General features: G+C 41.1%; 1 protein-coding gene across 2 annotated transcripts in view; it reads right to left on the reverse strand.

Moving 5' to 3' along the window:
* Positions 1–504: 504 nt before the first annotated feature.
* Positions 505–21,970, reverse strand: part of MGAT3 (beta-1,4-mannosyl-glycoprotein 4-beta-N-acetylglucosaminyltransferase) — a 225,831-nt gene continuing 204,365 nt past the window's right edge. For both annotated transcript variants that reach the window (XM_075320873.1, XM_075320872.1), the window contains exon 2: positions 505–3,044. In XM_075320873.1, coding sequence (XP_075176988.1) covers positions 1,529–3,043 — 1,515 coding nt within the window. In that variant the 5' untranslated portion in view covers position 3,044 and the 3' untranslated portion in view covers positions 505–1,528. The remainder of the gene's footprint in view (positions 3,045–21,970) is intronic.

Consider the following 21,970-nt stretch of genomic DNA (forward strand, 5'->3'; position numbering starts at 1 on the left):
TCACGGCTCTTCATGATGACTATTTCTCAGGTTATGATATACTTTGGGAAGTAGGGATGTAAAACTTGTGATATCGGAGCACGAGTCACAGTAGCTCTCCCATAGAGAAAAGCTCTCTACCGGTCAATGACCCCCAAGCTTAAAAAGTGGTTGTCCACTACTTTGATATTAATGGCTTATTTTTAGGATAGGTCATCAATGTCTGATCGGCCGGGGTCTGACACGCCGCACCCCCGCCGATCAGCTAATCTCAGTCCCGGCAGCCGGAAATGCTTAGTTCCAGTGCTGCTCCATCTTCTGATAGTAGTTATGGCCAGGTATTGCACATCCGCCCCCCATTCTAATCAAAAGGAGGTGGATGTGCAGTACCCAGCTGCTATCAAAAGATGGCGCAGCACCGGTACTGAGCACTACCGGCCGCCTGCTGCTGGGACCGAGAATAGCTAATTGGCGTGGGTGCGGGGTGTCAGACCCCGGCCGATCAGACATTGATGACCTATCCTAAGGATAGGCCATCAATGTCAAAGTAGTGGGCAACTCTAACGCAACAACCCCACCCCCCCAAAAAAAATTAAAAAGTTTGATTGGCATTTTTTTCCTCCTGATGATACCCAGGAACGCTGTCTCTTTGCATAACACATACACTTATTAACATTTGGCAGAAGAATGGTTTGCAAATAAAAAAAAAACAAAAAAAAACAAACAAAAAACAAACAAAAAACAAACAAAAAACAAACAAAAAACAAACAAAAAAAAAACAGCGCTCCCCCAAAAAGTGCATTATACCTTCATTCTCAACGTTACTACCCCATTCCTACCGGCCCTACGATGCATTGGCACTAATGCTAATGAAGTGACAGCAATATACCACATTTCATCCTCCGAAAGAAGCGATCATGTGGTGGAAGAGTATCACTATGGATTTCCACGTTCAGGCTACTGAGGGTTAATCAGTTGTAACCCATTTGATGCCAAGGAGTGTTGCTTGGAAATTACGGACCTTCGTTAAAAAGCCTTTTTTCCCGAAAGTGTATTGGCATGCATATGGACCTGGAAGTGCAAAGTCATACTCAAGTAATAAATGCAGCATGATCAGTAACCCTTTCCTTGCCACAGGGGGGGGGTCAGCAAAATAAAACTTATACTCTGCAACATAAAAAGAGAACATTGGAAAGACATGTAAACATGCAATGTTGCATCAACAGCTATACGGACACAGAATGGGTTGGAGTATCACTGTTGAAATACCACTTGGTGGGAGTACCCTCCCCACCATCAATCTCCTGAGAAAAATCAATTCCCTTAGCAACAACCCAAAAAAGGGCTTTACCCATCCAACCAGACTAGCTTCATTGGGGGCTTTCTTCCCTTTGGTTAGTGGTAAATCTCATTTCCAGTGGATCCACAAGGGGAAAAAAATAATAAACAAGCAAAAAAAAAAAAAAAAAATATATAAAATCTAAAAGAATAGTTCAAGCGGCCGAAGTTAATAGTACCATTTTCAACATGACTTCCCTTACCATTCAACTCAGCTATAGGGGTTTTTAATTAAGTAGCCAAAACGTTGGGGGTTTTCCATGATAAATTTAGGGGCGTACATGTGCTCATGGGGGTCCGCTGCTGGATACTCTTGCTTGGTTCCATCAAACCAACCCCCGGTCTTTATAAGCCATCTAATATAATTTAAGTCTCTTTTGTCTTCATAGTCACCCCATCTTGGAAAATCTCCATTTTGTGCAGAGATCAGCTTAAAGTGGATTCCTTCTGGAGGGAAGCACCAGGAGCAGTGCCAACCAGCGAAGTGTAAAGGGCTCCCTAAAGACCACTGAACTAGAATGTGGCCGGTTTTGTTTTCATACTGACGGAAGTTGGGCATAGTGTAATACTCCCGTCGTCGCAGGCGGATACCGTCTGTTCCATATACTGTCCGAAGCATTCCAATGGTACAGCCAGAAATCACTTCCAATGTGCCCGGTTGCTTCCAAAAGAAGCCATAGAGTGATTTTCGCATATGAAAAGCAATGGGTTCTGTCCACCCATCATAAAGCTTAAGAAAGAGCACTCCTTCCCTGCTGGGAATTTCATCTGCATCATCAATAACAAATAGGTCATCATCACGTAAGTTACGTAGACGACTTATTCCGTTGTGAGTCAAAAATGTTCGCAGATAGTCATCTGCTATCCACCCATCTTGTTTCCCACCTTCAGGGAAATGGTCTAAAAACACATAAACCACTTTTGATTTAACGTAGTCAAATGTGCCATTGAGAAGCATTTGGCGGAATACCAGGGGACGAGCCTCCCCATATGCTGTAAAGTTTGATTCACATATTAAGAAAACATCCACAGCTCCCTCCAGTTCTCGAAAGCGTGTCTCCAGTAGATCAAACTCATGATTTATATTAATGGCATTGATAACACGGCGTGGCTTCAACCGTGGAGTTAATCGATCCTTTGTTGGGAGACTGGAGTGCTGAACAACTGTTGGAACTCCACAACTAGGTCCATGCCAGCCTGGTAAGCAAACACATTCCACCCATTTCCTCCGTTTCTGTGTTTGCTGCTGTGACTGTCGAGAAATGCTCGGTGATACCTTGCGTGGAGGAGACCGTTCTGGCTTCTCAGAGGGCAAGCGGTCTAGCGACTTTGTCCCTGGTTTGAAACATACACCCCCAGACTTAGTTCTCACAAAATATTCTGTTGTATCTTCCAGCAAAATAAATTCCTTATGGTGCAATTCATCTGTGCTAAAGCCTTGACCATGTCCTGAAGGAGGAGGCCTGGGTTGCTGTACAGCAGCCTCCGGAGGTCGATAGTAGCCAGGGGTGCGTAGAACCTGGATGCCATCATCTGATCTTTCTACATGTTGAGGTATTAAAGCCCGGGACTCCCAGAAGAAGCCAGAAATGAAATTTGGACTAAGAGAAACCAAGTCCTTTGACAGTGAAACATAAGACAGGGCTTTCAGAAAGTGGAGAACCGAGATTACACACAGTCCAGCCATGCAAAGGAGCAAGAACATCTTGTGCCACCTCATCTTCATCCTGTCAAAAAAAAAGAAAAATAACAGTCATTAACTGGATCAGCAGCATTTATTCAATCCAATTATAACAAAACTGATGTTTTCGATGAGGACATACTATGCTAAATGCAAGAAAAACACAATAAGACACAGCGTAGGCTGACATTTTACTGACCAAACGCTCATAGCATGTTTAAAATTCCACACACCCAACCAATATAGATCTGCTCTAGGATTAAAACTGGGACGCTTTCTCCCTACACAATTAGAAAGTTGGCCTTTTCCCCACTGAAACTTCATTCGATCAGTTGACATTCATGTGGTAAATTTTAGTTTTCTGCAGCTTTGTTGTGTAAACCGGAACAGAATGAGCAGAGTCATTTCCTTATTTGTGGGTGAACAAGTTGATGACAGCTCTATTGTACTGCAGGGGACCTAGACAAGGCAGGATATAAAGGATGCACACAGATAAAGCTCTGGATCCATCTCTCCTTCCCCTACATTCAGTGTGTACGATGGGGGGGGGGGGTTGGGGAGAAAGAAAAAGAAAAAAAGCTCGGAGTGCGTTAGACATTTTCATAGGCCCTCCATTCACTGGAGGACAAAAGTAGTGGCGTTTTAACCTCTATTTGTCATGTACAGTATGTCTGCATACTGTTGACTAAACTGCATAGCACAGCAGCCCTCATTGTTGCAGGACCGGAGAAATGGTTGTTCTGGAATGGTAAGGTCTGTAATTCTTTTTAGTATTACAGAACATTTCCTGCCGTCAGTCTAGAATATACAGTATATTATATACACAGGGACCGTTTTATACACTGATAAATTAACTCTGACTGAAATATCACTTGAAAGGCGTCTGCAATCATAACATATCTGTCTATACGCAGTATATCTAGGCAGTTACACCCAACTAGGAGGCGTGCGACTGCAAAGTGATATAACACACTCCTTAGGAAAAGACTGATGTTTGGTAAGAGGAACGTAAAATTTGACCTACAACAAAAAAAAACAAAAAACAAACTTCTCATCCAAAATTTTTCACAGCAGAAAATTCTTCATATAAAAGCAGCAAAAAATAAGTCTGAAGTGACATTTTACTTCCTCCGCTTACAGACGACATCCACTCAGTAAAGAGCTATAGGAAACCGGTGAGTTACGTTTCTCTCCGAAAGGGTTTGCATGGCGCGAACATTTCTTTGACACTCACACAAGAAGTCAGCCAAAGTTCTCACACAAACATCATGTAGTAAATTCTTCAGCTCCAATAACCATTTATTCAAACCGTATGACGGAAACATTCCACAGAAGCGCTAGAAAATGTAACAGAACATCAGCCACTTCACAGGCCAACATGGTAGCGGTAACGCCGCCCTATACCCACAAGCATGACACGCGAGGTTTAGGCGCAAGACAAGACATATGTGAATAAACTAGAGCGGGTCACCATAAAAAGCTATACAGCCCAAGTATCCAAGGGTGATTACAGGGAGGCCGAAACTTCTACTACATAGCAGGATGGTTAGATTGTTTTTACCAACAATTGATTGTATGATTGGAAGAATATGGGGTGTATGGCAATTTTTAGTAGTAAAGTTGTTACCCAAAAAGGTAGTACACTAAGCTGAACCCTAAAGAGGTATCAATTGATAGAAGAAAATATAGATATTTGTTAGATTTCAGTATAAATTCGTAAATTATCAAATATGGAACAGAATGAACTGGTTGCATTAGAATTTAAAGAAGTGTAACAGCTTTTTCAACTTCCCTTGGACTGGATTCACACTCCATTTTCCAGCACTTTTGTTTTAAAAGTCTTGCTGCAGACAGAGGGTATTTTAAGCTGAAGTTATTGAAAAGTGTTTATTGCATACCACCCCTCCCCCAAAAAATAAATATATATACACACACATATATATATATAAATAATTTATATTTAATATAATATATATATATATATATAAAATGTTTAAATTCAAAAACATAACATTATATATTTATATTAACATATATTTATTATTTCTTGTTGTTTAATAAGCATGTGTAAAGTTAATTTTCTGATTGCTGACCAAGCCAACCAACATTTTGCAAAGGAATACAGTGGAACCTTGGTTTAAGAGTAACTTGGTTTGAGAACATTTTGCAAGACAAGCAAAGCCTTTTACAAATTTGTAACTTGGTTTAAGAGCAATGCTTTGCAAGAAGAGCAAATACTCACCGTGCACACTTCCGGTTCTGTCCTTTCACCGCGCTCTGAAAGTAACTTTCTGTCCATATGTACTGTATATTGTATACAGTATACCATTGTACAGTATAGTATATACACTATATGACATGTCTATCAATCTGCATTTGTGGATATAGTACTGTACTTTCTTTCTGCTAACCAGTGCAGCACATTGCTTTTACTGTTCCTCCTGCACACCAACAATTTTATTGTAAGCTAACGTGCAGTTTAATTTGTGTTTATGTTTTTTACTGCACAGTATTTTGTATTAGTAAACTGTAATAACATTATATGAATACATTATTTTGTATTACTGTAATAAATTTTTATAAATACAGCAAATATTTTTGGGTTGTGGGACAAATTGTCTGTGTTTCAATTGTTTCCTATGGGAAAATTCACTTTGATATAAGAGTAACTTGGTTTAAGAGCAGACTCCCGGCACCAATTATGCTCATAATCTAAGGTTCTCAGTCAATATTTGTACACTGCACTCATGTATATGCGAAGTAGAAAGAAGACTTGAACAAAGTTGATTCCTTTAGCAAAAACGTGGAAATTTATTTATAAAGTGACAAGGGAGGAAGACGTTTCGGCCTAAATACGGGCCTTTCTCACGCCGGGTCACTAGGGAGGGGGGGGAACAAAAGTAATAATCAATATTTTACAATATTATACAAAATTTACAAATATACAAGTATGTCATACAAAATTTAAGTAGAACAACCCATGGAGGGAATGAAGTGTATTTGTATTGATACAACGATGACAGATACAGGCAAAAGGCAACTCTATCATATAGAATTATACCAAGCATAAGGCAGCGCTATAGTATAGAGAAGACAGCAAGACAAGCATAAATGGCATACCTCTGCTAGGAAAAGACAGTTTCTCTCAAGAGTATTGCTTTATTCTATGTAGTCTGCGACTGCAGGGATATGAGATGAAAGAAGAGGAAATCCACCCAGGGTATATTTGGTTAGAGGTCACAGGAGAAGAGCTCTGTAGATAAATGGTATGTGCATGAGTAAATAAAATGTAACTGAGAGTGGAGGTTTCTGGATCTGTCTCAGAACCTGCTTTGCATATTCATTACATACGGACTGTTCAGGTGTGGATGTACGTCCTTTGCAGTAGATGTAGAAATACGGGAAAAATTCCCTGATATGTTGCACCTTAGTGGATATAGAGCAAGTTACTTATGAAACAAAGGCATGTACTGGTTCCTATTTATTGCATCACTTAATATAACTACCTGGTAGTTGTAGTAGATGGGGACAGCCGTACAGGGAAAGTTTTTAGTTATAGTATATAACTTGTATTCATTACATATGGGCTGTTCAGGTGTGGACATACGTCCTTTGCAGAAGACGTGGCAGTTAGGGAAAAATCCCTTGATATGTTGCACCTTAGTAGATATAAAGCAAGTTACAAATAAGACAAAAGCATGTACTGGGTCTTAATTATTGCATCACTACTATAGCTACCTGCTGGTTGCAGTGGATGGGGCCAGCCGTATATGAGCAGTTTTTAGTTATAGTATACTGAGGAGGGCTTCCATCTACAATCAAAGTCATAATAGCCAGTGTTATATACCTGTTGAAGGTAATGCATACATATGGGGGTGAATATGAGTCGAATGTATGATCACAAGGTATGAACGCAATCCCATCCTGTTAGTTTGCATTAAGGTGAACAGAGAATGCCAAGGAACAAAGACATACTATGTACTGCACATGAGGGATTTGGTATATATGGGTGGAATACAAGAAATCCTCTAAAAGGTAAGAGAGACAAAGTCTAGTTTAGGGTAGTGTTATAGTCTGGCTGGGTGTCAAAGGAGCTGTCAACATACCTTATTGCCGCCTTCCCAGGTTATGGCTCGAGTGTGTTATGTGTCGGGTTCTGCCGGCTTTTTAATGCCGCGACCCGGAAGTGCCGTTCGCCGTCCGCGCGTTAGGTTTGGAAGAAAAGCGCCCGCGTAGTGCGGTAAATTCCGGGACTTAGACACAGGAGGAGCAAACAATAGCACTGGGAAGGCGTTGTAGATTTAAGTACTTACATCTACAACGCCTTCCCAGTGCTATTGTTTGCTCCTCCTGTGTCTAAGTCCGGAATTTACCGCACTGCGCATGCGCGGGCGCTTTACTTCCAAACCTAACGGTAACCACAGATATTCTATTAGCAACGCCGACTACCACTGCGCATGCGCGGACGGCAAATGGCACTTCCGGGTCGCGGCATTAAAAAGCCGGCAGAACCCGACAACACACTCGAGCCATAACCTGGGAAGGCGGCAATAAGGTATGTTGACAGCTCCTTTGACACCCAGCCAGACTATAACACTACCCTAAACTAGACTTTGTCTCTCTTACCTTTTAGAGGACTTCTTGTATTCCACCCATATATACCAAATCCCTCATGTGCAGTACATAGTATGTCTTTGTTCCTTGGCATTCTCTGTTCACCTTAATGCAAACTAACAGGATGGGATTGCGTTCATACCTTGCGATCATACATTCGACTCATATTCACCCCCATATGTATGCATTACCTTCAACAGGTATATAACACTGGCTATTATGACTTTGATTGTAGATGGAAGCCCTCCTCAGTATACTATAACTAAAAACTGCTCATATACGGCTGGCCCCATCCACTGCAACCAGCAGGTAGCTATAGTAGTGATGCAATAATTAAGACCCAGTACATGCTTTTGTCTTATTTGTAACTTGCTTTATATCTACTAAGGTGCAACATATCAAGGGATTTTTCCCTAACCACCACGTCTTCTGCAAAGGACGTATGTCCACACCTGAACAGCCCATATGTAATGAATACAAGTTATATACTATAACTAAAAACTTTCCCTGTACGGCTGTCCCCATCTACTACAACTACCAGGTAGTTATATTAAGTGATGCAATAAATAGGAACCAGTACATGCCTTTGTTTCATAAGTAACTTGCTCTATATCCACTAAGGTGCAACATATCAGGGAATTTTTCCCGTATTTCTACATCTACTGCAAAGGACGTACATCCACACCTGAACAGTCCGTATGTAATGAATATGCAAAGCAGGTTCTGAGACAGATCCAGAAACCTCCACTCTCAGTTACATTTTATTTACTCATGCACATACCATTTATCTACAGAGCTCTTCTCCTGTGACCTCTAATCAAATATACCCTGGGTGGATTTCCTCTTCTTTCATCTCATATCCCTGCAATCGCAGACTACATAGAATAAAGCAATACTCTTGAGAGAAACTGTCTTTTCCTAGTGGAGGTATGCCATTTATGCTTGTCTTGCTGTCTTCTCTATACTATAGCGCTGCCTTATGCTTGGTATAATTCTATATGATAGAGTTGCCTTTTGCCTGTATCTGTCATCGTTGTATCAATACAAATACACTTCATTCCCTCCATGGGTTGTTCTACTTAAATTTTGTATGACATACTTGTATATTTGTAAATTTTGTATAATATTGTAAAATATTGATTATTACTTTTGTTCCCCCCTCCCTAGTGACCCGGCGTGAGAAAGGCCCGTATTTAGGCCGAAACGTCTTCCTCCCTTGTCACTTTATAAATATATTTCCACGTTTTTGCTAAAGGAATCAACTTTGTTCAAGTCTTCTTTCTACTTCGCATATACATGAGTGCAGTGTACAAATATTGACTGATAACCAGGACCACGGTCCTCTCACTTGCACCTCACAAACTTTGATTTTGGTTGGAGCACACCATACTTTTTTGAACATAATCCAAGGTTCCACTGTACATGAAAAATTGCTCTTTAGGGGAGACTGGAACATGTATTATGGATATACCTCAATTGAACCTTATGGACATGTGTCTTTTTTCAGCCATACTATGTAAACATGCCCCGAATTATGTAAATGTTTCTAGAGGTTCACGTAAATACACAAAATGATATAGTGATCAAGTCTCTTCACTTCCTCTCAGTAATCCCGTGGAAGAACAGCAATGTCAACTTCTCCCCATGCAGAAACTGCTTGATCGGGGGGCATTTTTAGGAGAGCGCGCTTTCCCGCAAAAAAAAAAAAATTAAATAAAAAAAAAAAAAATTATATATATATATATATATATATATATATATATATATATATATATATATATATATATATATATATATATATATATATAATATATTTTTTTTTTTTTATTTAATTTTTTTTTTTTTTTTTTTTTTTGTTACACTGGAAATATTTTTCCAGTATTCAACAAACGTACAGTTCAAAACTACAGCTGATCATATATATATATATATATGATCAGCTGTAGTTTTGAACTGTACGTTTGTTGAATACTGGAAAAATATTTCCAGTGTAACAAAAAAAAAAAAAAAAAAAAAAAAAAAATTAAAATCAACAAACAAGGCCCCCCTCCTTTCCCTTCTCCATTTGCTCTTTGAATGCATTATTCCAATGACCTGGCAACATGATTCTTCAGATCATTCTTCATTTGTTCTCTAAATTCATTGTTTAGTAACAAGGAATCAGGTCATTCTTATGGACCATCTTGGTTCATAGGATGATAAATATGGACCAAGATGGTATTGACAACCCATCAGCACCAATCGTGTGGCGAAGTGCCAATGGATAACAGTCCACATGTGCATTGGCCTCCACGCCATTCAAATGCTACTGTGTGATTGACAGCAAGATCTAAATGGTTAAACAGTAGGGATTGGAATAAGCTCAGATCGCTGCTGGTCACAAACAGAACTCAAACTATTTGGTACAAACCTTTTCCTACAGAAGTAATGAAAAAATAAAATGCCTTGTTTGGCAGAAACCTCCCCCATTATGTTAGTAGTCCTGGTCGGTGTGAGCATGTGTAGGAGGTCTGTTGCTGTGTGCTGGCAATGTCGTGAGAGTATATAGGGTTAGGACTATGTATATAGAGAGTCAGTTGCTACTGGTAGTAACCATAGACGACGACCTACTACTAACTACCACTACCATCTTGGAGATGTGAATAACCCTTTTATGCTGATGACCTATCCTTCGGATAGGTCATCAATGTCTGATCAGTGGGGGTAGAACACCAGGCACCCATGCCGATCAGGCATCTCAGATGCCGCCGGCCAGAACGACTCCATTTCAAACAGCAGAGCTTAGTTGACGGACTTGTGGCCGCGGCTGGGTACTGCACATCCACCCACTACTGACTCACATATGGGGTGACTCACATATGGGGTGACTCACATATGGGGTGACTCACATATGGGGTGACTCACATATGGGGTGACTCACATATGGGGTGACTCACATATGGGGTGACTCACATATGGGGTGGGGCTGACATGGTCACCTAGCAGTGGCCATTATACAGCTGACGGAGCTGTGCAGTAGTCCTGGCCGGCGGCGGCACCGTTAACAGCTGATTGCTGGGTGTTGCAATAGACATTCAGTGTTTTATAGGTCTGGTAAGCCATGCACTGCCAGGAACACCAGTCTGGATCTTTGTCACAGATATGGAGCCAGTTCTCTGATAACGCAATCCTCTAAGCCTGGCATTCACATTTCAGATCATTATCCATTGTTTACAAGTGCATAATTTGCTCCATATGAGGCACTATGAAAGTACTAAACAGATAGAAGGAAACAAGATGTTGTCCCCGATACGTTTCAAATACTTATGCAACAAATACTAAAGAAATACTTGTAAAACTCTGCAAAAATCAACCAACAACGGACACAGATGATAAATATTAAATGAAACCATTGTAAGTAGGTGATCTGTAGCACATTTATAATAGGGACCCCACAATCATGGCTCATGTGAGCCCACAGAAGTAAAAAATAATATTATAGAGATATATTATATTATATATGCACACACACACATACATAACCACGGCAAAAATGTATATTATATATCACCACAGCAAAATTTTCAATTTCTGAATTTTCTCTTTATAGGTATAATTGAGTAAAATGTAAATTGTTCTTTTAGTCTATAAACTACTGACAATGTCTCCGAATTTCCAAGCAATACAATTTTGTATTTATTTTCTGAAAATGAGTAGTGGTCAGAATACAAAACAATGCATTGCTTTCAGACCTCAAATAATGCAAAGAAACAAGTTCATAATCATTTAGAAACAACAATACTAATAAATGTTTTAACTCAGGAAGAGTTTAGATATCAATATTTTGTGGAATAACCATGATTTTTAATCACAGCTTTCATGAGTCTTGGCATGCTTTCCACCAGACCTTCACATTGCTTTTGGGTGACCTTTATGCCACTCCTGGTGCAAAAATGTAAGCAGATCTTTGTTTGATGGCTTGTGACTATCCATCTTCCTGTTAATTACATTCAAGAGGTTTTCAATGGGGTTCAGGTCATTAAATCCTCTGGAGTGTAATTTCCAAGTTATTGCTTGGAAATTCGGAGACGTTGTCAGTAGTTTATAGAATAAAAGAACAATTTACATTTTGCTCAAAAATATACATAAAACAGAAAAAAAAAAATCTGAAAAACTGAAAATTTTGCAGTGGTCTCTTAAATATATACAGCTCTGGCAAAAATTACTAAAGATAGAAAGCGCAATAGGGTTTTTAATTGGTGGATTTCCTGATGAAGACAAGAGGTCACACTTTGAAACGCGTAGCATAAAACCACCTACAATTCAGAACCTTTGGATTTATGTAATTCCTACACCAGTGCAGAATAGTTCACTTTTATTTGGTTAATGATTATTTATGAGCAAGTATGGAGAGACCAGGTGCCACCATACCCGGCACACGTTTCGCAGCACGGCTTTGTCCAGGAGTAGTATCTATGACCTTAATATGATAGGGGATCTAATGGGAGTATAGGAAACTAAATAATTAGTTAAAATTCACCCAAAATGCAGCGGTAAATCATGAACTCGAAGTGCCCTGTGACCTGAATTGTCATGTGATAAAGTATAAATAAAATCACTAGTAACCGCGTGGTGTGGTATATCGCACGTAGTCATAGTAGAAGCGTCTCACATAACCATACTAGCGCTTACGCACATTTGGGTAGAGATGTCAGGTGCGCACTGTCATAGTACTGCAGTATACACTGAAATAAAGGAATGCGATAACGAATCACATGCACAAAGTGAATGGGAAGCGCATCGCATAACCAGTTCAGAACGTGACCATGGTAACACAACCATATAAAAGACAGTATGTGGTTATACAAATTATGTTGATAAGAGTACAAAATACACAACATTACATGGAGATCGAAAAAAGTCACAGAACAAAATAAGAAAATAATGTATAATATGGACAATGTCAACCCAAACATTGTGAATAACTAACCACAGATCTAAGAACCATCTTCTTCCTAAAGAACAAGGAGTCCTAGTGATGATCTGGTCCTGATCTCAACATCATCTAGTCTAAGGCGGGCTTTGCACGTTGCGACATCGCAAGCCGATGCTGCGATGTCGCACGCGATAGTCCCCGCCCCAGGTACAATATCGTGTGATAGCTGGCGTAGCGAAAATTATCGCTACGCCAGCTTCACACGCACTCACCCGCCCTGCGACCGTCGCTCTGGCCATTGCCCCGCCTCCTTCCTAAGAGGGCGGGTCGTGCGGCGTCATAGCGACGTCACACGGCAGGCGAACAATAGCGGCGGAGGGGCAGAGACGAGCAGGATGTAAACATCCTGCCCACCTCCTTCCTTCCGCATATCCTACGGAAGCCGCGGTGACGCCGGTAGGAGATGTTCCTCACTCCTGCGGCTTCACACACAGCGATGTGTGCTGCCGCAGGAACGAGGAACCACATCGGACCGTCGCATCAGCGTAATTATGGATTACGCCGACGCTGCAGCGATGATACGATTACGACGATTTTGCGCTCGTAAATCGTATCATCTTGGCTTTACACACTACGATGTCGCATGCGATGCCGGATGTGCGTCACTTTCAATTTGACCCCACCGACATCGCACCTGCGATGTCGTAGTGTGCAAAGCCGCCCTAACTGGGATGACATGAAGAGACAGAAAGAACTGCACAAGTCTCATACACAGAAGATCTGGCGTTTGTTCTCCAGAACAACCTCCCTGCCAAGTTCCTTCAAAACCTTTGTGCAAGTGTATCTAGCAGATTTGAGGCCATAATTCTATTTTGAAGGCAATGGGTGGTGTATACAAGATTAGTTTAGTATTATTAGTAGGCACAATGAAAACAAATGCAGTGACCTGGAAGTTCAGTTCAAGCATAGCTTCGCAATAATTTTTATTGTTGGTGTTCAAAGTAGATAAAAAGGTCCTTCACATAATGGTTCAGCACTAACTAGACTGTGTCCTTCCCTGACTATACAGGTGACTTATTACGAATGACTTGAAATAAATACAACCATGGCAGGAGTCAGTCATAACAGTATCATAGCCCAAATGGCTTTTCAATAGTCCTGCCTCCAGTCCCCAGAGTCCGATAATCCCAATCCAGCAATGAATGGCTCTAAAAACGGAGATACCCTATAAAAAGTAGTATTGTGACAAGAAGAGTCACACGAAAAGTTTATCACTTCAGCACTAAGCATTTTAACAGGCTCCACTGGGAAATATGGGATATTTTCAGCCTCATCTGAGAAAATAAATAAAATAATGATTCATTTATGTGAAAGTTCAACTTTGCAACACAAAAATTCCAATGCTATGACCTTGTGGCCAAATGTGAGGGTGTCTGGAATGTTTACAGAGGACGCTAAGAAGTACTTTGGCATGGACGGATCATAATTACTTAAAAATATAAATTATATATAACTACATACTGTAATTAGCAAGACAATTCCAGAATTAGGCGTTTACCACTGGAGGCTTTCTGAAACTGGATTACCTGTAAGCCTCAAGCCATCGCAACTAGATGTCCAAGTTTATGAACCTTTAAAAGCAGTAAGGCTAGGTTCGCACACTGCGTCTTTTTGACGCTGCGTTTTTGGCCGCTAAAAACGCACAAAAACGCACCTGAGTCGAAAAAACGCATCAAAAAATGCATGCGTTTTTGCAGCGATTTGGTCAGTTTTTGGCTGCGTTTTTGATCTCTGCGTTTTTCCAATGCATTGCATGAGGGGAAAACGCAGAAAAACGCAGGAAAGAACTGACATGTCCATTTTTTTTTTTTTTAACTCAAAAACGCAGGTAAAAAAAACAGATGTGTGCGGACAGCAAAAATGAAAACTCAGACTTTGCTGGGGAAGCAAAGTCCTGCAGTTTTAACCCTTTCACGACCGGCCGATTTTTCGCTTTCCGTTTTTTTTCTTCGCCATTCTTTTTCTGAGAGACGTAACTTTTTTATTTTTCAGTCAATATGGTCATGTGAGGGCTCATTTTTTGCGGAACGAGCTGTACTTTTAAATGAAACCATCAGTTTTACCATATTGTGTACTAGAAAATGGCAAAAAAATTCCAAATGCTGAAAAATTGCAAAAAAAGTGCGATAGCACTATGGTTTTTGAGATATTTTATTCACTGTGTTCACTATATGGTAAAACTGATGTGTGGGTGTGATGCCTCAGGTCAGTGCGAGTTCGTAGACACCAAACATGTATAGGTTTACTTTTATATAAGGGGTTAAAAAAAAAAATCGGAAGTTTGTCCGAAAAAAGTGGCGCACGTTTTACGCCATATTCCGTGACCCGTAGCGTTCTCATTTTTCGGGATCTTAGGCTCAATGACGGCTTATTTTTTGCGTCTCGAGCTGACGTTTTTAACGGTACCATTTTTGCGCAGATGCTACGTTTTGATCGCCTCTTATTGCATTTTGCGCAAAAGTTGTGGCGACAAAAAAACGTCGTTTTGGCGTTTGGAATTTTTTTGCCGCTACGCCGTTTACTGATCAGATTAATTGATTTTATATTTTGATAGATCGGGCGTTTCTGAACGCGGCGATACCAAATGTGTGTATATTTTTTATTTTTTTAACCCTTTAATTTTCAATGGGGCGAATGGGGGGTGATTTGAACTTTTAGGTTTTTTTGTTTTTTTTTAATTTTTTAAAACTTATTTTTTAACTTTTTTTTTTATTTTACTAGTCCCCCTAGGGGGCTATTGCGATTAGCATTCCGATCGCTCTGCAGTATCTGCTGATCACAGCTGGAAGGCTGTAAACAGCAGATACGCTGTCTTTCTCTTTTGCTGTGCCCCGGGCACAGCGAAAGTGAAACCAATTCATGTGTAGTACAGGAGTCATCACATGACCCTGTGCTACCATGACAACTATCGGGAGTCACGTGATCGCGTCACGTGACTTCCGGTTTCGGCGGTAAGTAAAACTTTACCGCGATCGCGCTTATAATGGCGCTGTCATGTATTGACAGCGCCATATAAGGGGTTAATCGGCACGAGCAGATAACGATTCTGCTCGTGCCTAGCAGGCACACATCTCAGCTGTGAAAATCAGCTGAGATGTGTGCCGATCGCGGCATGCTGCCGCCGGAGGACCGCGGGCAGTAAGATTAGGTCATTTAGGACGTAATTTTACGGCCCGCGGTCGTTAAGGGGTTAAGGCCAAAAAACGCACCCGAAAAACGCGCAAAAACGCCGCGAAAAACGCACTGTGCGCACATACCCTAATTGTTCTAAATGTCAAAACTTAGTGTCCCTCCCCCCACTTCAGAGTCACACAAACTAAGCACAGGCATTGAATTCCTATATATTCGTTGGATCTGGTCAGATTTTTATAAAACATAACTGGGTTTGGCGTCCATAGCTGGATCAGAAACGTTGAATGCAAGGTTCAGTTACACTGCAGGAAGAAAAAAAACCCAAAACCAAATAACAGAAGTTGGGTTGTAATAAGGCCTTAATATGTGGACGTTGGCATACATTTTTTGTGAATGAGAAAAAAAAAAAAAAAAAATAAAAAAATATATTATGAATATCTAATGAAAATTACAGTCGTTAACCACACCCGTACACCTGCACCTGAAGAAATTAATATAGTGTGCACACCTCTTCTCCGCGGTTTAATGAAAATTACAGTCTTCTAAAAATATAATATGGGTGAAATCACGCACGAACGAGACTAAACTAAATGATGCACGTTGTAATGCAGCCATAAGATAAAAGTGAGCTGGGAACAAAGTCACGCTCGATCTCAGAAGAGCCTGAGAAAGTGGCCTCTTGCTCCACTAGGGAATGTGTCCCACATGTAGATCATTTCATACACTGAACAAAGTTCATGAAAGCATTCCTACAAAAATCTATAATTTCCACATTCACAGGACCACCGGATACGGTTCTGTCCGCCTTCTCTAGATGTCGGATGCTGCTTAGGCCTAGAATCTAAAAACCTTTTCTAGCGCATCAGTTTGTAGGAGCATACAGGATCCAATAAGGCAGGCTGCATACTATAGGTCACATCAAATACAGGTAGAGAAGTTTGATCGCTTGGATGGGAATAACCAAATCCATCCTTTCGAAGAAAAAAAAAAAAAAAAAAAAAATGCTTCCGGGTCTTGAGAACTGTATTTTCTTAACCTGGAAGGAGTAATTTACTTCCATTTATAAAGAGAAATGTCTAAATTTGCAAGGCTCGGTCAGCTTGAATCTTAAACACCTGATCATTTTGTTCTCCATGAAAATTCTGCCAGACCCCTTACGCCCCCAATGTCAACACAGGAACGCTGAATTCCCAGCCATGTGACGGTAGAGATCACAGCATAAAGTTGTGAAATCCGCTGCCTACCTCGAAACACCGCCGTGCGAACGGTTTAGCAGAAAATATAGCCATGTTTCACTGCCATCATAAAGTCACGATTCCCGGTGATCTCTCTCTGACAAGTGGAGTTCTAACTGTTGGTGAAACCATTCCACGATGGCAATATACAGTTAGTGTCAGAGGGGGCTGCCAAGGGCCCACCAGTGACCTATTGTTCAACTACATCAAAATACAAGAGTATCCTCTTTAACAAATTTATATAATACATTTAGTTGGCTAACTGAATGATTAGATACTGAATTTGTCTGTAGTTAGTGGATTGTGCAAAGTACTGCTCATATAGGAGGTTGAGGGTGGGAATAATCATGCAGAGAGGGGCCCACCGGGGAAATTACCTGTTCACCTGTGGGCCAGTCCGAGCCTATACAGCAGGGGTGGGCAATTAATTTTCCCATGGGGCCGCATGAGAAATTGGGATGGTTTTAGAGGGCCGGACTAATATAATTAACTCAGTTTTACCCAATACTGTATATAGCATATATACTATCCCTTCATATACAAACAGTAAGTTACGGACTGTGTGACCCCTCGTGGCCCTGCACGCACACATGTCCTTTTTTTCTCTGGCAGCACAGGTGTCACACGGATCGCACACTGATGTGATCTGTGTGACATCAGTGTGACAAGGAGCGGGAGGCAGCAGAGCTGAAGAAAGCAGGTAAATATGGAAAATCTTTTTATTTCACAGACTCGTGTTTTCTCCGGTACCTGTCACATGTATGCAAACAGGTACGGGAGAACCGCAATCAGGCCCTGTAATGGCGGTAAGGCGCTGCAGGGGGTGGGGAGAGAGCACGTGGTCCCCGATGTAACTCCAGTACCACTCGCAGTTACGGGCTTTTCTCTCTGCACGCACGCACACATACATACACACACGCACACGCTATATACATATATACACAAACAATCCCCATATACTACATCACTACACCCCCATATACACCTGTAATATACATCACTACACCCCCATATACACCTGTAATATACATCACTACACCCCTATATACACCTGTAATATACATCACTACACCCCTATATACACCTGTAATATACATCACTACATCCCCATATACACTTGTAATATACATCACTACACCCCCATATACACCTGTAATATACATCACTACACCCCTATATACACCTGTAATATACATCACTACACCCCTATATACACACCTGTAATATACATCACTACATCCACATATACATCAATAGACCCCTATATACTACACCTGTAAAACTACATTGCCATATACTACATCACTACACCCAAATATTACTCACCAGTTACCCCCCCCTCCCCTCCACTTCCCCCATTGTCCCCTCAGGTTACTAGTCACCACTCACCTTTCCCTCCTCAGGCACCTCCGTACGGGCTCCCGCTGACATCCTTCTCTTGTACGGCCCCCCGCTGAGCTGCTTCCTCTCTCCGTACGGGCTCCGGCTGCTGCATCTTCTTCTCCTGCCGGGGCGGGAACTTTTCAAAATGACACACACGCGCGCCGTACTGACGACATCAGGGCGCGCGTGTGTGTCACAGAGAAAGTGCCGGCAGGAAACAGAGGACAGATTCCTGCGTTCCGCTGCTGCACTGTGCGGTGCTGCAGTATCTGTCCTCTGTTCCCTGCCGGCACGCAGCGTGTGATGAGGGCAATCTGACCACGGGCCGCCCGGAGCCTGGAGCTCCGGACAACAGGTCAGATTGCCCTCATCAGTGACCGGCCAGCAAGGACGCCCGGAGCCAGGCGGGCCAGTCACAGAGAATAGGCGGGCCGAATGTGGCCCGCGGGCCGCCCCTTGCCCAGGTCTGCTATACAGTCACACTAAGGCCAGTTTCACACATCCGGCTTTTCGCCGGTTTGCCGGATTTGGCGCACGCCAGTACAGTGTATACAGTACAATGGCAGTGCCGCAACTTCCGGGTCACATGACAGCATGTGACGGGCACTTGTCACGCTGCCATTGTACTGTATATACACTGTACTGGCGTGCGCCGAATGTGGCAAATAGCCTTAAAACAATCAGTTAAGGATGAAAACTTCAGGGACCTGTTCAGATGCATCTATTTTTCGGCACTGGATGCAGTGAATTAACAAATATATCATTGAATTGAAAAGAGACAAAACCATAAAAACAAAAAAAACAAAAACAAAAAACCAGCAATAAAAAAAAACAAAAAAAAAAACAAACACAATTATCGAGTTGGAAGAGTGTCCTGTATTTGATGGAACTACACCAATAAAATTAACCTCTCCGATCCACATGCAGTAAACAGGTTAGCCCTAGAAAGACGGCATCCAGAGGAGCATAGCAAATTTTTATTTTCTGCTAGACTTGTATGAAATTGGAGAAATAGCGAGGCAGTGTAAAGCCCCATGCACCTATAAAGCATAAAAGGCCAAGTGGCATGATGCCTGAAGAGAAGGCTAATAAGCATCACAAGACTCGATAGATAAGAAGCCATAAGAATAGGAGTCACTTGGTTATGTTTTATTTTTCACAAAAGGGTTCAAGGATCAAACCAGATATCTACAATCCAGGAGAAGGATAACAAAAGAATAGGCGTCTGTCCGCTTCACATGCTACACTTCCTGTTTTGTAGAACTAGATGAGATTAGCAACTACATTCTAGAATAATTAACCAACTTTAGTCCATGAGTCAGAAGCCCGGACAAAGTATTGATTTAAGGCTCCTATAAACATTCATTTGCACCGCTGAATCCACCGATGACCAACCCTGTTAGGTGTATGGAGGTTTCCCGACTCTAACCCGATAGATGTTGGTAAAGGATCGAGCAATCCTTTTGTTATGAAGGTAGATAAGCCAATGCTGTCACATAGGAAACACACAGAGCCCAAGGGCAACTATTCACGTGTATGCTGTAATCAGGAGACATATATACATTGTACAGGAGGGGAAAATAACAAAACAAAAACAAAAAAAACCCAAACTTCACCGAATTCACAAAAGACATTTTTAGCTTGCAGAGAATTCCTTTCCGGTGAATACGGTACATTTTTCGAATAAAATAAACAAAACTGCTAAAATCACAAGATTACCAAATGTTTCCCTTCATTTTTCTGCAGGGTGTGTTTGGTTTATCTTGTTTCATTTAGACCTTGTGTTTATGTAGTGAACCGAATCAGAAGCTGAAACCAGTTATTCTATGTTTGGTGGTTAGAAGTATGTGATCTTTAAAAAGAGAACGAAAAAAAAAACCCAAACAACATTTCTGAGGTGGATGTTTGTATCAACGGAAATTTAACAAGGTCTTAAAAGGAAATGGTCAGCAGGTTTTTGCTACCTCATCTGAGAGCAGTAAAAAGTGGGGAAAGAGATTCTGAATCCAATGGTGTATCACTTAGATTACTGGCTAGAGCCGTTCTGACACAAGCAGACTTTTAAGGTTTAGTCATGTAGCAGAGTCCAGAGGGCTGCCCTGCCCAAACTGGGTTCTTTATAGAGATTGTACATTGACAGTGAGGTATGCAATCACAAGAGGGGGCATGTTGGTCTGCCTTGCATGTGAGTTTCTAATACTGTAATGATGAGGATCCTGCTGCTTAAACAAAAAGCAAATTAAAAAAAAAAAAAAAAAAAGGGACTGTAACAAAACAGGCATGCCTGATTTACTGTATTAACCCTTACAGCATGCTGGCTTCAGCTTACATAGCAAAAACCTGCTGACAGATTGAAATGTTTTTTTAAGAAGTGGCACTTTAAGTTATACTCTGTTCCACAGTCTGCTCTGTAGGGCTTAATAAAAGCCTAAGGTAATGTGTGCACACTGCATTTTTTGGTCACAAAATGGCAAGCCTATCCTTTTGCCAGCAAAGTCTATTGCAATTGTAAAGTTTTGTGCACGTGTTGCTTAATAAATTCCCTTGCAGATTTGGTGCAGAAAAACTGCGGCATGTCATTTCTTTCACTTTTTTGCCAGCGTTTTCCCACCCCAAATGCATGGGGGGGGAGGGGAACAAACAAAGCACAAATGCACTGCTAAAATGTGTTTTTTGTGCTAGAAGATGCAGAAATGTCTACAACCAAATACTCAGTTTGCGTACATAGTCTTAAAAAGGTTTTCCCACCAACAATGTTAATTTTTAAAGTTTATTTTAAATCAACAGCTCTTGGAACAATTTCCACAATTGGATGTGTCCCATGTAGGAACATTGATACCAGAGGTCTTGGGCCAGGGAGGACACAAGTTTATAAAACATTTCAGCACGAGTGCATAGATTATTCTTGTTGTGAGGTAAAACATTTCCATGAATGTTTTACCCCAAAAGAAAGAATCATTTGTGATCCCATGCTGTGCTATAATGCCTATTTTCTCTTTTGGGTCCTCCCTGGCCCAAGAGCTGTAGTATGATCAGACCATGTCCCTTCCCTGTACGGTCAGACATGGCCATATAATAGTACATAGCAGGGGCACATTTACGAGGAGCTGCTGATAAAAAAAAACAAAAACAAAAGAGCCAAAAGACTTGTTGCTATGGTAACAAATGCTACATCATATGAAAGCCTAATGTGTTCAATATTTTGTGTTTGTTGCTAATGGCAACAGTGTTCTACGCAAGCGGGAAAACAAAATGGCGGAGTCTAATATGATATTCACAGCAACCGAGAGCAGAGGAGTGATAAAATTCTTGTTTCTGCAAGGAAAGTCCGCAAAGGATATTCAGGGTGATATGTCGCAGACATTGGGGGGATCAGTGCCCTTCATATTGCACAGTTAAGAACTGGGTTGCCAAATTTAAAATGGGCCACTTCAGCATCAATGATGAGGAACATCCGAGAGTGGTTGTTCTAGAAATAGCCGATGCTGCGCACAACGTCATACTGGAGAATCCACGAATTTCAGCTAAAGCAATAGCAGACATCATGGGGATTTCCCGTGAACGTGTTTGTGTCATTATCCCATGAACATTTAGACATGAGGAAGTTATCTGCAAAGTGATCCCCAAATGTTT

Source organism: Anomaloglossus baeobatrachus, chromosome 8 (assembly GCF_048569485.1).
Source record: "Anomaloglossus baeobatrachus isolate aAnoBae1 chromosome 8, aAnoBae1.hap1, whole genome shotgun sequence".
Lineage (NCBI taxonomy): Eukaryota > Metazoa > Chordata > Amphibia > Anura > Aromobatidae > Anomaloglossus > Anomaloglossus baeobatrachus.